This window comes from Python bivittatus, unplaced genomic scaffold (assembly GCF_059951505.1).
Source record: "Python bivittatus isolate LINGU-HERP-01145 unplaced genomic scaffold, Pbiv_v1 ctg000080_np1212, whole genome shotgun sequence".
In the NCBI taxonomy this organism is placed as follows: Eukaryota; Metazoa; Chordata; class Lepidosauria; order Squamata; family Pythonidae; genus Python; species Python bivittatus.
In genome coordinates, this window is record NW_028277035.1 from 44,487,353 (window position 1) to 44,504,277 (window position 16,925).

Genomic DNA, 16,925 nt, shown 5'->3' on the forward strand with positions numbered 1-16,925 from the left:
TCTGAATCAGTTTTGAGGCAGATTCAGCTCTACTGCCAAGTTGTTTAACCTTTGAACTGAAAGGCATGACAGCAGACAGAGCTTACTAGAGCAGCTGAATCTCTACTCCCAGACAATAATTATTCTGGATTGCTACAACTGTGGAAGTTTGGGTACATTCAAAGAGAGGATACTGGTTATATGCAAATAAATCAGACCCCAGTTTTCCCATTTACTCTGTCATATTTTGTTTTCTGAGTTGTCAGTTTTGTAAGTTTTGATAGGTTTCCTACTTTAGTGTTTACACAGATCTGCCAAGCTTGAATATTTTCTCTCTTCATAGACTGGATTAATTTTGTGGAGGAAAGCTAACTTTCTTGCTTCATTAACTTCAAGTATATTCAAATATCTTTTTCTGGATTTGCTTAGCTGGACTGCTATGATATGCTTTCCTTAGCAGTTGAAAGAGTTTTTAACTAAACTTATTTCTCCTTTCCTATGTCATGTAATCTATGAATTTATTTATTTATTTGACTTTTATCCTGCCTTTGTTTTTGGTCAACTCAAGGGTTCGTACAGACCTAATGCTCCCACCTTCTACTTTTCCCACAACAACAACCATATGAGGTGGGTTGGGCTAGGAGAGTTTTCATGCCTAAGGAAGGACTACAACTCAGATCTCCTAGTTTCTAGCCCAACATCTTAGCTGTTAAACTAAACTTACTAATTTTCTAGACCTCCTATTTTTATCTTCCTGTCTGACTTCATTTTATTTATTTATTTATTTATTTAAGACACCACCTGACTTCAGTTGATCTAAGTGGCAGTTGGGGAAATACCATATAGTGGCAAGAAAAATGTTGTGAACTCTTTAGAAAGCTTTGTAATTCTGTACTACTGTGAGCTATAATGTGATGATAACTTCACCTACCTCCTATTAATAGGTAAAGTGATTCTGGTTAAGTGAACAATACATAAGACAGTGTACTGTATCATGTGTTTATTGTCTACTTTTTAAAAAAAAATATTCCAACAATGTTGCAAGTTCACAACGTTATTCATTTATTGAAATTAGTAAAAAAACGGTTTGCTATTTCTTTGTTACTTTCTCATTCCAAAAGAATTTAAGTTACAGTAATCTACATTAATCAAGATATCTGGTGACCTATTTTAGATTTTGTATCTACCTTACTAAATAACAAATTGTTGTAATAAAAATCTCTTATCCTATATAAACTGCATTTTCTCCATAGCTTGAATGGGATTATTCTAGGTGAATCATAAAAATCAGGATGCACCATCAAAGAGGATAATGGGGAGATTTTTATTAATTTTTTTATGGTGCTTTCAAGTCATTCTTGATTCCTGGTGACTGTCTGGAGAAGTCTCTGCCATTTTCTTGGCAAGATTTTTGGAAATGGCTTGCCATTGCCTTCTTTCTAGGGCTGAGAGAGAGTAATAGGCCCAAGATAACTTTCTTCTTCTATTTTAATTCTTTTAATTTTCTTGTTGTCATACAATGCTACCACTAATGTTTCTATAAGAAAATCATATAGCAGTGATGATAAAGGGCAACCTTGATTTATGCCTCTTCAAAGTATAAATCATTCTGAGTCATAGTTATTAATTCTTATCTGAGCAAAAGTATAGATATAAATTTGAAGTATCATGTTTAAGGAACGATTGCCAAATTTAAATTTCTGTGATGTTTGCTCTAAAAAAGTTCCTTTAACACAGTCAAAAATTTTGAAAACATCTAGTGAGTACAATGATAAAGATAATGGATTATTATTACAATAATTAATTATATTCAACAGTTTCCAAAAAGAGCTTGATAGATTCCTTTCAGGGATAAATCCTGATTGGATGAGATATACCATTTTTCCTATAATTAGACAGTTAAAATCTTAGTATATAATTTATAATTGATATTAAGTAAAAATATATGTCTATAAGAGGATAGTTCTTGCAAGTCTTTACCTGGTTTGGGGATTAAAGTTATTTTGAATGTTCATCCTGTTGATGGGTGAGAAGGTCCTTTGCACAAGAAATTACTCATTAACAAAAATTCCAGTATCAAAAATTCTTTAAATTCTTCATAAAATTATCCTGGACCTGGGGACTTACCATTTTTAATACTTTAAAAAAATTATGTATCTTCTGATTCTGAAAAGAGGGGAGTTAAGATATTGTACATCCATTAAAGATAATTTTGTAAGTTTAATTTATCTAAATATCTGCCAACCTTTTCTGCTGTTAGGTTGATAGAAATATATAATGCTTTGAAAAGTTCAGCAAAATTGTTATTAATATCTTAAGTATTAATAATAATCTGGCCTTTTAAATCTTATTTCCTAATAATTTTTTAAAAATTATTTAAACTTATTGGCCAACAGTCTTGAATTTTTATTATCAAATTTGTAGAATTTTTGTTTTGAAAAGTTGTATTGAATTTTTTTCAGTTTCTAAAGTATCTAACTTTTTCCTTTTTCTTTCTACTTGCCGGCTCATTTGGCTTATATATTTGCCTCTTATTACAGCTTTCATAGCATCCCAACTTGTTATGAAAGATGTTTGCTCTGCAGTTTTTTCTTTGAAGTAATTTCTCAGAGTTTGAGCTAAATGTTACTTCACTTGTGGGTTGTGAAGCAATATATAATGAAAGGTTATGTATTATAAGGACCTTATACATACCCTAATACTGCTAAAATTATTGAAGATTTGAGGAAAAAAGTATTTATATATAAACATACATGTATATACACACATATATACATAGTACATACACTCAGAAGAGAAAAAACAAAATGTGATTAAAGCTACAATTTATTATAATTTAATAGTAATTTTTGGGATCAAAGATATTTGGTTATCTTTATTCACTTATGAATATGGAAAAATAATGTATTTTTAATTTGTTCCAATATCACACTCATTTTTATAGCGGTATCATAAGCATCGCTGTCTGAGTAATCTCTGAAATCTGTTTAGTTATATCATAGAATATTGCTTTTTAATACGGGCAGACATACCTTCAAAGTCTTTACAAAGCACAGTTGTTGATTCATCTGATTCTAGTTTTAATTCCTGCATGAGTTTGATTGATAATTGAATTAATTGTTCAATAGGTCAACATCCTGATTTCAGCCAGAGCAATGTTTAGTTTTCAGTCTTAGTCTCTAGAGTTCCTTTTCTTCCTCCTCCATTTCTTCTTTGTTACTGGAGGGGGTGTTGTTTCAATTATCTTTGAATCTTCCATGTATGCCTTTATTTTGTCTCTTTGTGAAGTTCCTTTCCTAGACATCTTTGCCAATTATTCCTATCAGCCACTGAAATTGTTAGCCAAAATTGAACAGCTAAGTTTGTAATACAGCTGATTCAGGAGAGCAGTCAGTTCAATACACAATTTTTTCCCATGGTTAGCCCCACCCCACCCCACCCTGCCCCGCTCCCACACCCCCATCTTACTGAAAACATCAAGCTTGCATTCACTGTCTTTGTTGGAAAAATTATGTGAAGCTTTACGTTTAGTAACTAATGACGCCTCCTTTACCAGTTGTAACTTCAGTTAAACATTTCCTATGTCTGTTTATCAGTCCTGCATGTTGACTTGACAGTCTTTTGACCCATTCCACTTCACTGCTTCAACTCACTGATATCCTGGGGCTGTTTTGCTTCAGGTCACACCACTGACTCCTTTAAGAGAGGCAGGGTTCTACATACTTTTTCCAACAGTGTTTTCAATAAAAATATGGCAAAATACACTATATTGTGTGATGTTTGTTTAACCAGAATGTAGTTAAAATAGATTTGAGGTGAAGCCCTGATTAAATTGTATGCCACAGTACTTCAGGATTAGATAATTCTGAAGGGTTCACAAACTTTCTCTCACCCCAGTAGGTACTTGACTGAGACTGCTTTCATGTATTCTTAGCTTTACAGTATTTTTGTAGTGAATTACAAAAGGCCGAAAACAGTAAGTAAGAAGTAATTGGGATAAGGAGGAGATACAGAAAGATTGGATGTATGTGAATGGAAGGTGCTACAACTGCAGGGGTCAGATTTCCATTTCTGGTCCCTAGATTCTCCCCCTCCTTTTTTTTGTGTAGAAGAAAACGTGGTGAGAAGGGAGAAGTGGTAGAAACTGTAGAAGATGTTATTGTGAGAAAGCTGACAGCAGAACGAGTGGAGGAGCTTAAGAAGTTGATTAAGGAGACGCAGGAAAAGTACAGGTAGGTCTCAGATTTGTCAGGATGTCAGTGATACTCTTGTTTTCTTCAAGAACAATTTCTAATACGTATCCTGTATTTTCTTTACAGGCAGCTGAAGAGAGATGCAGAACTGATCCAGGCAGGACATATGGATCACAGGCTGGAAGAACTTTACAATGACATTGTGGTGTGGGTTATCTTATTTCCCTGTTCTGTCCCTTTCTCCCCAACTCCTCTACTCCCAAGCTTCATGTCTTGAACCCTTGGATCAGCTGAACTTTTAAATGAACCTCAAAAATGAATTTCATTTAAGTATGCAGCAAAATTACTGAGATAAACAATATATTCATATGCTTCTATCTCAGTATTCATGTCATGCCTTGCCACTCTACCTGCCCTTTGTAGTAGACTTTGATGAATCATCTAAGGAATGGTTCTGTTAACTGCACCTGACTTTCTGAGGTTTTGATTAAAAATTGTTTTTTAAAATAATGAGGAGGAGTTTCTCACTGTTTTTATTTCATGCTTGTCTTTTACACAGGTAGACCTTGTTTAATGACCACTTGTTCAGCAACCGTTCAAAATTAACACAGCACTGAACAAGTGGTACTTACAACTGGTTCTTGTAGTTGCGGCTGTTGCAGCGTCCCCACAGCTGTGTGATCACGATCCGGGTGCTTAGCAACTGGTTTGCAATTATAACATTGCAGCATCTGGTCATGTGATCGCCATTTGCAACCTTCTCCACTGGCTCAAAATCAGTGGGGAAGCTGGCAGGAGGTCACAAATGGCGACCACGTGAGATTCACTTAATGACAGCAACTGGAAGTGCCAGCACTGCCACTGCTAAGCAGCACAGTTACGTGATGTTGTGGTTTACAACCGCATCGCTTAGTGACAGAAACTATGGTCCCAATTATTGTCATTAAGTGAGGACTACCTGTATGAGTGGGGAGCATCCATTCTGTTTTGCTCCCATAACTACATGTGATCTGAAATGTCCGTGCATTTCTTCAGGAAAAAAAGAGTAGAAGAAGAGGAAGCTGAAGTGAAGAGGAAAGCTACAGATGCTGCTTATCAAGGTTAGTTGGAATTTTGGGTTTTCAATTGAACCAGAGTCCTCAGAATTAAAACTCTTAGATAGAAATTAAAAGTAGTAAAATGCAGTTTAAAAAAGTAAGATTATTTGGTCATCCAAATTTCCTCTTCAGATTTCCTGTGGAAAGTTGAAGGCTGGGCATTTCACAGACTTCTCTTTAAAATACTGTCTGTAAGATTGGATTCAGGAGCCTGAGGCAAAATGGATTGCTATAATGTTCTGCATCAAAAAAGTAGGGTAGAAGAAATGAAAAGAAAACCTGTCTGATATGTTTATAAGCAAGAAATTATCAACGAACCAGTAGTGAAGAATTTGCTGCCCGTTCTGTACTTATAAATGACGTGAGGAGGAATTAAAGGAATTTAAGAGGATGCCCATTGGGCTGACTTGGGGATGGAAAAACTGAGGATCACTACATTTTGTGCTGGGATTTCTTAATATGAATAGTGTGAACTAGAATGTAATTCTCTGCCTTCGTTTTTCTAGCTCGTCAAGCAGTTAAAAATCCACCACGAAGGATGCCAGGAATGATGGTCCGTTCTCCAGCAGGGTCAGCGTCACCAGGAGCAGACTATGCTCTGGGAGACTTGTCTCAACCCAGTGTGGAAGAGACAAGTCCAGGGGTAAGATCTGGCAGGAACACAAAGCCATTAGGCTATACAGAGCTTTCCGCAGCTCTCACAGACTTCCTGCTTTTTTGTGTGGTATATGTGTGTGTGTGTGTGTGTATACATACACACACACACACAAACATATACACATATACATACACACACACACACACACACACACAACATATACATATACGTGTGTTTGTGTGTGTGTGTATGTATATGTGTATATGTTTGTGTGTGTGTGTGTATGTATGAGAGGTACATCATTTTGGTGACAGTGACTAATATAGGGAAAAATAGGTAGAGATAAATGAATGACAAGGGAAGCTAGAGTGATGGAGGAGGTGCTTGGGGTAGGCTGTGACATTGGCCCTGTTGGGAGGAGTCAGAGGGACATGTCAAGGTGGTGAGGATGTGGCTTTGAACAGTGTGGTTTTTCTCTTCCTCAGGTAACTCCAGGGACATTGCCCAGCACCCCAGTTGCCTCCTTCATTGGGATCCCTGACACCCCTATGGGCTCCACCTCCCTGGATGCCCCCTTGACCCCAGTCACAGATGATTCAACCCAGAAAAAGATGCTAGGACAGAAAGCAACTCCGCCTCCTTCTCCTCTGCTTTCAGAGCTGCTGAAGAAAGGCAGCCTCCTGCCCACAAGCCCCAGGCTGGTATGGAGTCCCCTCCTTACATGTTCAAGAGTCTGGGGGAATCTCTGTGACTGACTTTCACCATAAAGGGCACAAAGCTTTTCAAAGGGAATAGTTTAGATAAGTTTTAGGAGTGAAAGTGATGCATGGCATCGACATAGTACCTTTTTGAAGGTACAGTGAAACACTCTGCTTAAATACAGCCTGTGTACGATAGTCTAGATGGTGGAACAGTTATTATGTTCCCCATTTTATAGCTGAGGATTGAGAGAAATTGGCTTCAAAAAAATTCAACCAGTGAATTTCTAGTCTGTATGATTTGTAAATTTCAAATACATGGATCATCAGCTTAATCAGTTACCGTTAAATAACTAAATGAGGCTGAAGCTCTTACAAAATGAATATGCACTTGCAGGTTGGGATTTTAATTGTTTTTAATTAACTGTTCATGATCAGCCTTTCTTAAGTCCAAATGTATCAAACCTGGACTGGGGAGACCAACATTCAAGGCTATTGTTAGCCAAAGAAACTCACGGGTGATTTGGTATAGGCAATCTGTCTCTAAACCCACTCTACTCACTAGGTGGTTATGGGGAAAAATTGAAGGAGGGAATGCTTGAGTTCCTGAAGAAAAATTGGGATATAAATCTATAATATTTAGTCAAATTTGCTTTGGCACATGTGGATACCATAAACTTGAGAAAACCGCTCTTGATCTGATCATCAGCCTTCTACAGTCTGGTATGTTCAAGGCATATTGGCACCAGAATTCACAGCCACTATGGCCATTGGTTATGCTAGTTATGAGTTCCGATTCCAAAACATCAGATCTGGGGAAGGCTGTTCCTCCTCCTCTTTACCTTTTTTTTGGTATAGTTGCTATTTATTTATTAGTAGTGGGTATGCTTCACTCCTTAATCCATTTTAATAATGTTTGAATGTGAGGTTATTTTTAATTACAGGTAGTCCTTGACTTATGATGGCAATGGAGACTGAAATTTCCGTTGCTAAGCAATGAGGTCGTAAAGTGCAACTGCATCACTTAGTGACGGCAATCCCTGCTGTCCCAGTTGCTGTCATTAACCAAATCCCACAGTTGTTAGGCGATACAACTTCCTGCTGGCTTCCCACAACCAAGTCAGCGGGAAGCCGGCAGGAAGTTGCAAGTCCCAGGCAGCTCACAAGCAGGTTGGTAGGCAGGTAAGTGGCTGCTACTGGGTGGGGGAAAGCACAAGGGGTGTGCAAGGGTGTGAGGGAGTCGTGGCAAGGCTCGGGGAGTGTGCGAGGGTGTAAGGGAGGCACGGCAAAGCTTGGGGAGAGTAAGCAGGAGGCATGGCAAGGGTTGGGAAGAGTTCATGAGAGAGGCATGGTGAGGCTTGGGGAGGGTGCACAGGGGTACGAGTGGCCGGCATGGTGCGAGTGCAGAGGAGCTGGGGGAGACTTACCCCATCGACTTATGACCTTCCCTGCTGGCTTCCCCATTGACTTTCTGGGGAACCCAGCAGGGAAGCACAAATGGCAATCACGTGATCACAGGGCGCTGCAACCAGTTCATCAAAGGAGTCAGTTGCTAAGTGCCCAGATCGCAATCATGACTGCAGGGATGTTGGGACAGTTGGAAGTCCAAGGACTGGTTGTAACCACCATTCATTCAGCTCCATCATAACTTTGGTCACTGAATGAATGGTCATAAGTTGAGGACTACCTGTATGTTTTAAGCGTATTCAGTCTAGGTGGGATAAAAATCTCTTAAATAAATTCTGCAAATATTAATATTTTGAAAGAAATGAGGGAAAGGACTAACCAAAATGCATAGAGTGAAAGAAAATTTCCCTGTGCTATTATGTGTGATTCCTTAAAATGGTATCTCTTGATCTAGGGCAAATGTACAAATAGTGCAGTAATTATATGAAACCTTACTTCATTTTTACTGCTTAAAGTTTGCATTCAGTTGGATGACTTAATATATTTAGAACACATCCTTGAACATGGAAGCATATTCCTAGAGCTCAAAAAAGCTGTGTTTTCTTTTGTTCCTTTGATGAATGTATATGAGTCACAAATCCGTGAGATGGGTAGTTATATAAATATAATAAATAAATAAATAAATAAATAAATAAAGGCATAGCATAGCAATAGTAGCAACTTCTGTTAAGATGGGAGGTGGTGCAAGAGAAAGAGAGATGTATAGTGAGCCATGTGGGGGGATTCCACTGGGTGTAGGTGCTGACCCTTTATATTGATGCATTGTACTTTTATACAGATAATATATCTAATTTTTGTTTCATTGTTTACATCTTAGTTAATCCATGTCTCCCTGTTTTGTTTTGTTTTGTTTTTGGGGAAACTTGTTCTTTTTGGGCCTGTACCTCTGAATCTGTCACCCAAAAAATATTGGAAAAGTCTCCTTCTGGTTTGCAAGGAATGTCTTCAACTTTGCTCCCTTTTGTAACTTTTGTAGCCAAATTTTGTTGCCTAATATTTTAACAAAGGTTTGAATCCAGGGTAGCTTGCTTAGAGCCAGTTTTATGACACACTTTTCTGGTTTATGGGTAAACAAGGAATGCACCCTCCTGCGTACTCTGGTTCCTATCCTCCCAGTTGATGCAGCTGTTAAATAGCCATTGCTGGTTGGTTTAGGGCTTAGTGTGTCATCCGGGTACAGGGTTCTACCAGAAATATAGTAATCGACAAACCATGGCTGTGTTCTCTTGCTAGCTGAGGCCATAAAGAACATTTGGATGACATAGTAAGCCTTAAGCTGGTGTGCCAGGTAGGGGCAGGAGCTAATGCAGTGCTCTACACTAAATGTTCAATCTAGGCAAGAGTGCCAGGAAAATGAGGACTTAGAGCAATCCCACTGAAATCAATGGAACTTAGCATCATCATAGCTAATTAAGATCCCTTTGTTTTGGTGTCTACCCTAAAGAACAACTATATCTAAATCCAACCCAATATAACATAGAAACATTGTTTAGATATGGATAGATACTGGAGTTTTGTTTTTGTTTCCCCCTGCATCTCTCCTTGATAAACTTTTACCATGCTGCAAAGAAATTGTTTACATTTCTTTATTGCTACAAAGGCAGGAAAGCATCAGCCTTAAAGAGGTTTATTGTGGGGCAACATATTGCATTTGGATGGGACTTTGTTTCTTTACACAAAGTTAACGGTTCTGTGTGTTGGTCTTTAGAATACGAATGTGTTTTGGCAGGTGGCAGAGGCTGAGCTCTCTGTTGCTACTGGTCATCCAAGCAGCTCTGGCCTCCTCCTGGAAGTGGGAGGAGTTCTTCCAGTACTACACAGTGGGGAAATGCAGTCCACTTCTACCACTATTCCTGCGACCCCTGCTGCTTCAGGTAGGACTGGTTCTTTTACACTGTTTTGTCTCCTGCTTAAAGCCTGTGAATGTAATGCTGTAAAGACTTGGTTCTTGGAAGACCAGATAATTGTAAGAAGTGCAGTAGTTTTAATCTAGGCTTCATGAATGTCATGTGATGTTTGATCCCATTGCTGTGTCTTGCTCTGTAGGTTTGAATTGCTTTCAGCATGATGCAGAATTTGCTTTCCCAAGTATCAGAAAGTAAATAGTTTTTATAGCCAGATGCTCTGTTGATGCAAAGAGAGGATGTTAGGCCTCTTGGGATCCAAGAGAAGATTTGGGCAATGGCCTTCTGGTGCACCTCCAGGGGTCATCTTGAAATCACAGCTTATGCTCAAGGAGCAGGTGGCAGCTGTGATCAAGATGGCCTTTACCCAGTTACATCTGGTGTACTGGTTGTGCCTGTTCCTAGACTGGGAATCCCTCCAGATGGTAACTCATGCCCTGGTCACCTCATACTGGGATTATTGTAATGTGCTCTATGTTGGGCTGCCCTTGAAAACCACTCGGAAGCTACAGCTGGTCCAGGATGCACCACCGCAGACAATGTTGGGCATGCCTCAGCAATGCCCATTTGACACCTCTGCTCTGCAAACTACACTGGTTGACAGTGAGATTCTAGGTGTAATTTATCACCTATAAAGCAGTTCACAGCATAGAGCTAGATTACCTGAGGGACTGCCTATCTTCCACGGTTTCTGTTTGTCTGATGAGATTAGGCAGAGTCCGTGCACTTTGAGTCCCTTCAGTCAAACCATGTCTTTTATCAAGACCCAGGAAGCACACCTTCTTTGTTATGGTGTTGGCCTCTGGAATGATATCCACCCTAGAACTGTGTAGCTCCCACCCTAAAGATGTTCCAGGGGTCTTTAAAAACTTACCTGCTCTTCCAAGGCCTTGGAGGTTTGCTGTGATCTGTCCAGAATCATTTTGGAGTTGGACAGCCTCCAAATCTCATAAATAAAATATTTTATCCAGTTGCTTGTGATTCATAGAATCCTATTACGTACTGTTTTCTTATCAGACTTAGGCCTAAACTCTCACTTTCATCCTAGAGTGTATTCCCCCACTCCCACCAAACACAAACGCACATCTAGAAATCTTGTGACTTTTGCATATCTTCAGAAATTAAACTCTAAAAGTTATTCATAATTTGAAGTCGGTCCCTTTGGTATAGAACATGGATTGCATTGTTTTTTCAGTGATATATAAATTGTGTTAACACTCATTTGAAAGCATGTTACATCCTTGTTTGCGTACGTTTTGGGATTCTAATAGGTGAATTCCAGTGTCTGCCTGTATCCACTTTGTAAAAGGTGTTGTCATATGTTAGTGTTGTGGCATAAGCTGTTGTGGGATATGTGCAGGAATTGCTTGCTTTGTAGTCTTCTGTAGCTGTTGCTTCTAGCCTAATGTGCCTTTCCCCTCTTCATACTTCGTTAGGTGCTCCTACTCTTTCCCGCCTTTTAGAAGCTGGTCCAGCACAATTCACCACATCGCTTGCTTCCTTTTCTGCTGTTACCAGTGAACCTCCAGCCAAACTCCTGCCTCCCCCTATAGAGTCCGTGTCTCAGGCCACCATAGTCATGGTGCCCGCACTACAAGCGCCACCTGCTGTGCCACCTGCTGCAACTCCAGAAAGTGTAGCGACAGGTGCGTCCTTGCACTCATATGCCACTCAGTACCTAACAGAAGACTGTTTCCCTTAATTCAGAGGAAGGGATGTATGAATGTGGGCTGTGGGCATCTAAATTTGATAGCAGTCTGATTGATTTCTGGACTTCAACAGCATCATGCTAATCATGGGGCAAATTATTGGCTCAAGGTTGTCAAGAAAAAGCTCCCTGGGTTTCAGTCAGAGCAAATGAAGGAAAGGGTTACGGTAAAAGTACTGCAGTGGGACTAGAACTAGGCTTTGATGCTAAGAGATAGCTCTTCTTTTGATTCCAGAACTTGGGGGGGAGGGGAGAGAAAGGGGTACCAGCCTGCATGTGCCTTTATGTGGGGCTGTGGAATGCTTTTTTGATACCTTGATCTGACCCACATTGCTGGTTGCTGCAGCTGCCAGGCTTTCACTTGACTTGTCACTCTTGTCCAGTGAGTCAGCCCAACACCTGTGTTTCCATGGAGGCAGTGCCTGATCCTCACACTGTGACAGTATCAATGGACAGCAGTGAAATTTCCATGATCATTGATTCCATCAAGAAAGACTGCCTGGGCTCTGGGGCATCTGGTGCTGTAGGGACTTCCAAAGACCACAACATGGATGGCAAAGAAGACCTGGATCTGGCTGAGAAGATGGATATTGCAGTTTCCTACACAGGGGAAGAGCCTTCCTACACTGGGGAAGAACTTGACTTTGAAACTGTTGGGGACATCATAGCTATCATTGAGGACAAGGTAATTACTCAAAGGCCTGTGCTTTTAGTCATAGTTTTCAACAAGAGTTGAAATTTCTCTCATCAAAAAGGCATTTGCCTGGCTTAGCTTCCCTCTCTATTTTAACTATCTCAGCACATAGTTTCAGGTCAAAATATATTACAGTTTCTTTGACTGATGAAGGATAGAGGCCCACAGATTTTAGTAGTCACCCTGGTTAGCATAATTCTACCTTTCTCCTATCTTGGGAACTATGCTGAATTGCAGTGGTTTTGAAATGCAGCGCAATATCCCCAGCTTGGGAGACAGGTAGGAGCCTGTCCTATTTCCCAGAGGGAGGACTAAACTTGTGTAAATTAGGATCAAGGAGGCTTTTTTGTTACTCCTTTTCTTGAAATAAATTTGTATAACTTGTATTTAATTTAATATAATTTGTAATTGAGAAAGCTTACACATATTTTGAAAGCACTGCGAGGTCAGCATGTTTACACTGTATTTCAGTGACTCTGATTAAAGCAGTTCTGGGCAGTATTCTAGACCCCCATATTTATTCTAAGTAGTATTTTTAGTGTTTGCATTTGTTTATGTAAGTTGAATCTGATAGCCAGCAATATTTAATTTGGATCTTGTTATGGTTTGTTTTATGACCACAACTCTGCCCAAATGATTTAGAGTTGGATATATGGTATGTGCAAGAGGATTAAATTTGGATATGTAAGAGTAGTCCTTGACAGGAGATTTATGAGACAAATTTAAGAACAAAACTTGGTTGTTTTTTATTTTGACCAAGAAATCCAATCCAGTACTAAAACCAATTAGTCCTCGGTTAACGACAGTAATTGGGACTGGAATTTCTGTCACTAAGTGATGCGGTTGTAAAGCGCAATGTCATGTGTCTGCACTGCTTAGCAACAGCAATCCTGGCAATCCCCACTGCTATTGTTAAGCAAGAATTGTGGTTGCTAAGGGAGGACCTCCTTGCAACTTCCTGCTGGCTTCTAACAAGCATAGTCAATGGAGAAGCTGGCAGGAAGTCCTGAGTTCTGGGTGGCTCACAAGCAGGCCAGTGGGCAGGTAAGTGGCTCACAGCCTGGCACAAGTGCAGCCAGGCTGGGGGTGGCTGCTGCTGGGAGCAGGAGAGTGTATGAGCCACTTTGTGCTCTGCCACCCCTGCTGCCCCCAACTGACCTTCGCCATCTTCTTCCTCCTGCTGCTGCTGAGGCACACCCAGCCTAGCCCTTTGTGGTTCCCCACCCAGCACCACGGTGCAAAGCCCTAGCCTGGCCCAGCAGCACAAAGCCACAGCTAGCCCAGTCCAGCACCACGGCATGAAGCCCCAGCTTCACCACCCTCAACTCCATGGCCACCCTGCACTCCACTTCCCCCACCTGGCTGCATGAGGCCTTCTTCCCAAGGTCTCATGAGGAAACCTTGCACAGCCTGAGGAAGAAGGCCTCATGAAGGGCCAGGCCGGGCATGCCTCATCAGTAGTGGAAGGAAGAAGACAGCAAAGGTCAGCTGGAGGTGGTGGAGCTCAGGGCAGCAGGGGCTGTGTAGTGCAGGGGGCCAAAAGGGCAGAGATGGGGGGAGATAGACAGGTGAGGATTATTGAAGTAAATGCAGGTGGGCTGCCAAGCACCCAAATTTTCTACATGTAACCTCAGGGGCGCTCTAATGGCTGTAACTTTGAGGACTGGGCATAAATACCATTCATTCTGTGCTGTCATAACTTTGAATGGTTGCTGAATGAATGGTCATTAAGTGAGGGCTACCTGTAGCATTTTAACATGAAGATAGTAAGAATTGCCTGTTCTTAAGTGATCAATACTTACAGCCAAAAGTGAAAATAATTGTTGGACATTTGCAAGATCTACACCTTTAACAGTATTAACTATAGAGTTAATAAGAGATTGGTTTTGGCTGTGAACTATTAGAATCAGGTGGCAAACTCTGTATAAGAGAAGTATCCTTCCTCTTACTTGTCCTGCTGCTTTCCTGATTTTATCTTTTTAGCCTCACTGCTTATTCCCTCCTGTCTGGTATATTTATATTATATTATTTATATTCTTTGTTGTCACTTTTGTATTGTTGAAGATATATTTTATACCTTTTGTATATTTTAAATAGATATAAAGGTTGATAATTTATATTCCTTGTCTCCTCTTAATCTCATTACCCAACAATAATTTCTTTCAAAAATAAGCTTTGCACTCATTATAATCTTTCACAAGCCAGTTTCACAAGCCTGATTTATGGAAGACTGGCATAAAAATGTTTCCATCCATTCTATCACTGCATTCTGGCATGTAGGACAGTTGGGATGGCATCCCTGCAGTCTCGGTCACAAGGACATTACCTCCCTATTATCACAATGATCTATTTCTGCTTTCTGTGTCCTTGCTTGGAAAGGTGGATGATCATCCTGAAGTCCTGGATGTAGCAGCGGTAGAGGCTGCCTTGTCTTTCTGTGAAGAAATTGAGGATCCTCAGTCTCTAACCAGTCCTTGGGAGCACCCCCTCCAGCGGGAGCACCCAATCCAACAGGACCACGAGAAGCAGAGCCAGTTGCCCCAAATGACAGTGACGATAAAGCAAGAAAGACCTGACTGTGAGGAATTGGAAGCAAAAGGGATCCGAGATCTGATGAGCCTTGGGGATTTGGGAACAGATATAAAAAGTGAGCCTGCTGAGCAGGGGCAGGTACGTTTGGGCTCCGAAGAAGCTGATGTGCTAGCAGCTAGAACAAGTGAAGCTTCTGAATTGAGGGGCCACATCTCTGAAGATGAAGAGGCAGCAGTGGTTGGTTTGACAGGCTCTGATATGGACATGGAATCAACAAAGGATGAAATGGATCGTGGCACTGTGAAGCCAGAGGTAAATCAGTGAGAAGCTGTGGGTAATTTAATGTTTGTAAGTAAGAATGCCCTAGCTTCAGTATTTTTAAAATTGTATTCAGCTATCTCGTTGTGTTGAAGACTGCTGCAAACATTGCCCCCATACCTGTACAGTCACTGGTCTAGAAATGTCCCTCACTGCCTTCTTAAACGAAAACCAAGATTCTCAGCAAATTGAAGGCAACTCCCAATATCACATACTCCCTTTTTTCCCCTTGTGAGGTTACAGCCCATCCACAGCTCTGGCCATTGGTTAGATCTTTGAGGAGCCCTTTGCCTGGATGTGCACACAAGCGGCTGTCTGGTTGGGGTTCTGTCACTTCAGTCTCTCAGCCTGCTTTCGTTGTCCTGTACAACAAAAATCTTTTTTTTCTAGCTCCCCCCTGATGAAGAGACTTCCTCTCCACATCCTCCAAGTGCAAGCGAAGATTCCTCACAGGCAGACGTCCATCACAAATACGAGCTGTCAGGTAACTGCACTGGATAGATTGGGAGGCAGGGAGTTGACACAGGTTGCCAGGAAGTGCCCTGGGCCTGATGGAGAATGTCCTTTAAAATTATGCTGTGAGCTTTTCACAAGTAACTGTTGTTGTTTTCTTCTCAGAATCAATGAAAGATGAAGCTCAAGCTCTTTTTGAAAACCAGTTGAAGGTATTTTATTTAATCCTTGCATATGTGCAGGATGAAAGCAACCATTTTTTGTTTTGCAACTGATCTCTAGACAAAGAAAGCCAGACCTAACGCAGAGTCCCATCCCGACTCATAGTGATGCCCAGAAATCAGATGGGATTAGTTAACTTTTCTGGAAGCTGTGGGAAAGGGTGGGCAGGGAAGCTGGGGGTGGGGAGGGGTGTCAGATCATGCTTCATTTACAGCTGTGTGTTACTATTAGGAGTTTTTATACATTTTTTTTTTTAGCCAAGGTTCTCCTAAGTAATTATTTGTATGTATTAGATACAGCGTAATTACAATCAGACAAGTAAAAAGAAAAGGGCAGCAGTATCATCCATAATGTAAGCAGGAAGAATAATATTACAAAAATCAAGGAGAAACAAAACCTCAGTAGTTGCCAATGACTTGTGGGAAAAGTGCTATTTACTATTAATCTAAAGGAATTGTCCAGCTTTGCTTGTCAATGGTGATGTCACTGCTGAGAAGGTCCTGGCTTTAAAAAGGCCCTCAGTTCATCTTCAGATATGTGAGACAGTGCTCCATCTGAACATCTAATCAGGCAGTAAAGATTAGATGGGGAAGCTGATTGGCACGGGCCTCTCCCTGAGCATGTTCTGCCATACGTGGAGTGTTTCTGCATGTAGCTTTTGCTTTCCCTGCAACCGTCATCTTTGGAGGCTGGCGCAAGTGCTGTTGTTGGCAGCTACATCTTGGCTGGGCTGACTTGCTAGACTTTTAATCCTGTATTTCGGGATGCTCAGGGTGAAGAGGATGAGGAGGATGGTGCCAGCGAGGCTGCCAGTTTGGAGGAGCCCAAAGAGGAAGATCAGGGTGAGGGATATCTCTCAGAAATGGACAATGAGCCCCCTGTGAGTGAGAGTGATGATGGCTTCAGTATCCATAATGCACCTTTGCAGTCTCACACGCTGGCTGATTCCATCCCCAGCAGCCCTGCCTCCTCACAGTTGTGAGTATTGGTCAACCTCCGGCTACTCAGTAGATACCCCAGGGCAAATTGCCAGCTGGCTGAAGGCTAGATATAGTTTTGTCC

The 16,925-nt window shown here is 40.9% G+C and overlaps 1 protein-coding gene across 11 annotated transcripts in view; it reads left to right on the forward strand.

Moving 5' to 3' along the window:
* BRD8 (bromodomain containing 8) overlaps positions 1-16,925 on the forward strand; it is a 41,180-nt gene that overhangs the window by 2,593 nt on the left and 21,662 nt on the right. For 3 of the 11 annotated variants that reach the window (XM_088133953.1, XM_088133952.1, XM_025164635.2), the window contains exons 5-16: positions 4,089-4,211; positions 4,299-4,379; positions 5,208-5,272; positions 5,776-5,912; positions 6,353-6,568; positions 9,741-9,906; positions 11,373-11,582; positions 12,028-12,329; positions 14,718-15,182; positions 15,579-15,672; positions 15,807-15,853; positions 16,636-16,841. In XM_088133953.1, the coding sequence (XP_087990079.1) occupies positions 4,089-4,211; positions 4,299-4,379; positions 5,208-5,272; positions 5,776-5,912; positions 6,353-6,568; positions 9,741-9,906; positions 11,373-11,582; positions 12,028-12,329; positions 14,718-15,182; positions 15,579-15,672; positions 15,807-15,853; positions 16,636-16,841 (2,112 nt within the window). Of the gene's footprint in view, positions 1-4,088; positions 4,212-4,298; positions 4,380-5,207; positions 5,273-5,775; positions 5,913-6,352; positions 6,569-9,740; positions 9,907-11,372; positions 11,583-11,990; positions 12,330-14,717; positions 15,183-15,578; positions 15,673-15,806; positions 15,854-16,635; positions 16,842-16,925 lie in introns of those variants that run through there. The other 8 variants (XM_088133954.1, XM_007420330.3, XM_088133956.1 and 5 more) reach the window with 5 other exon arrangements.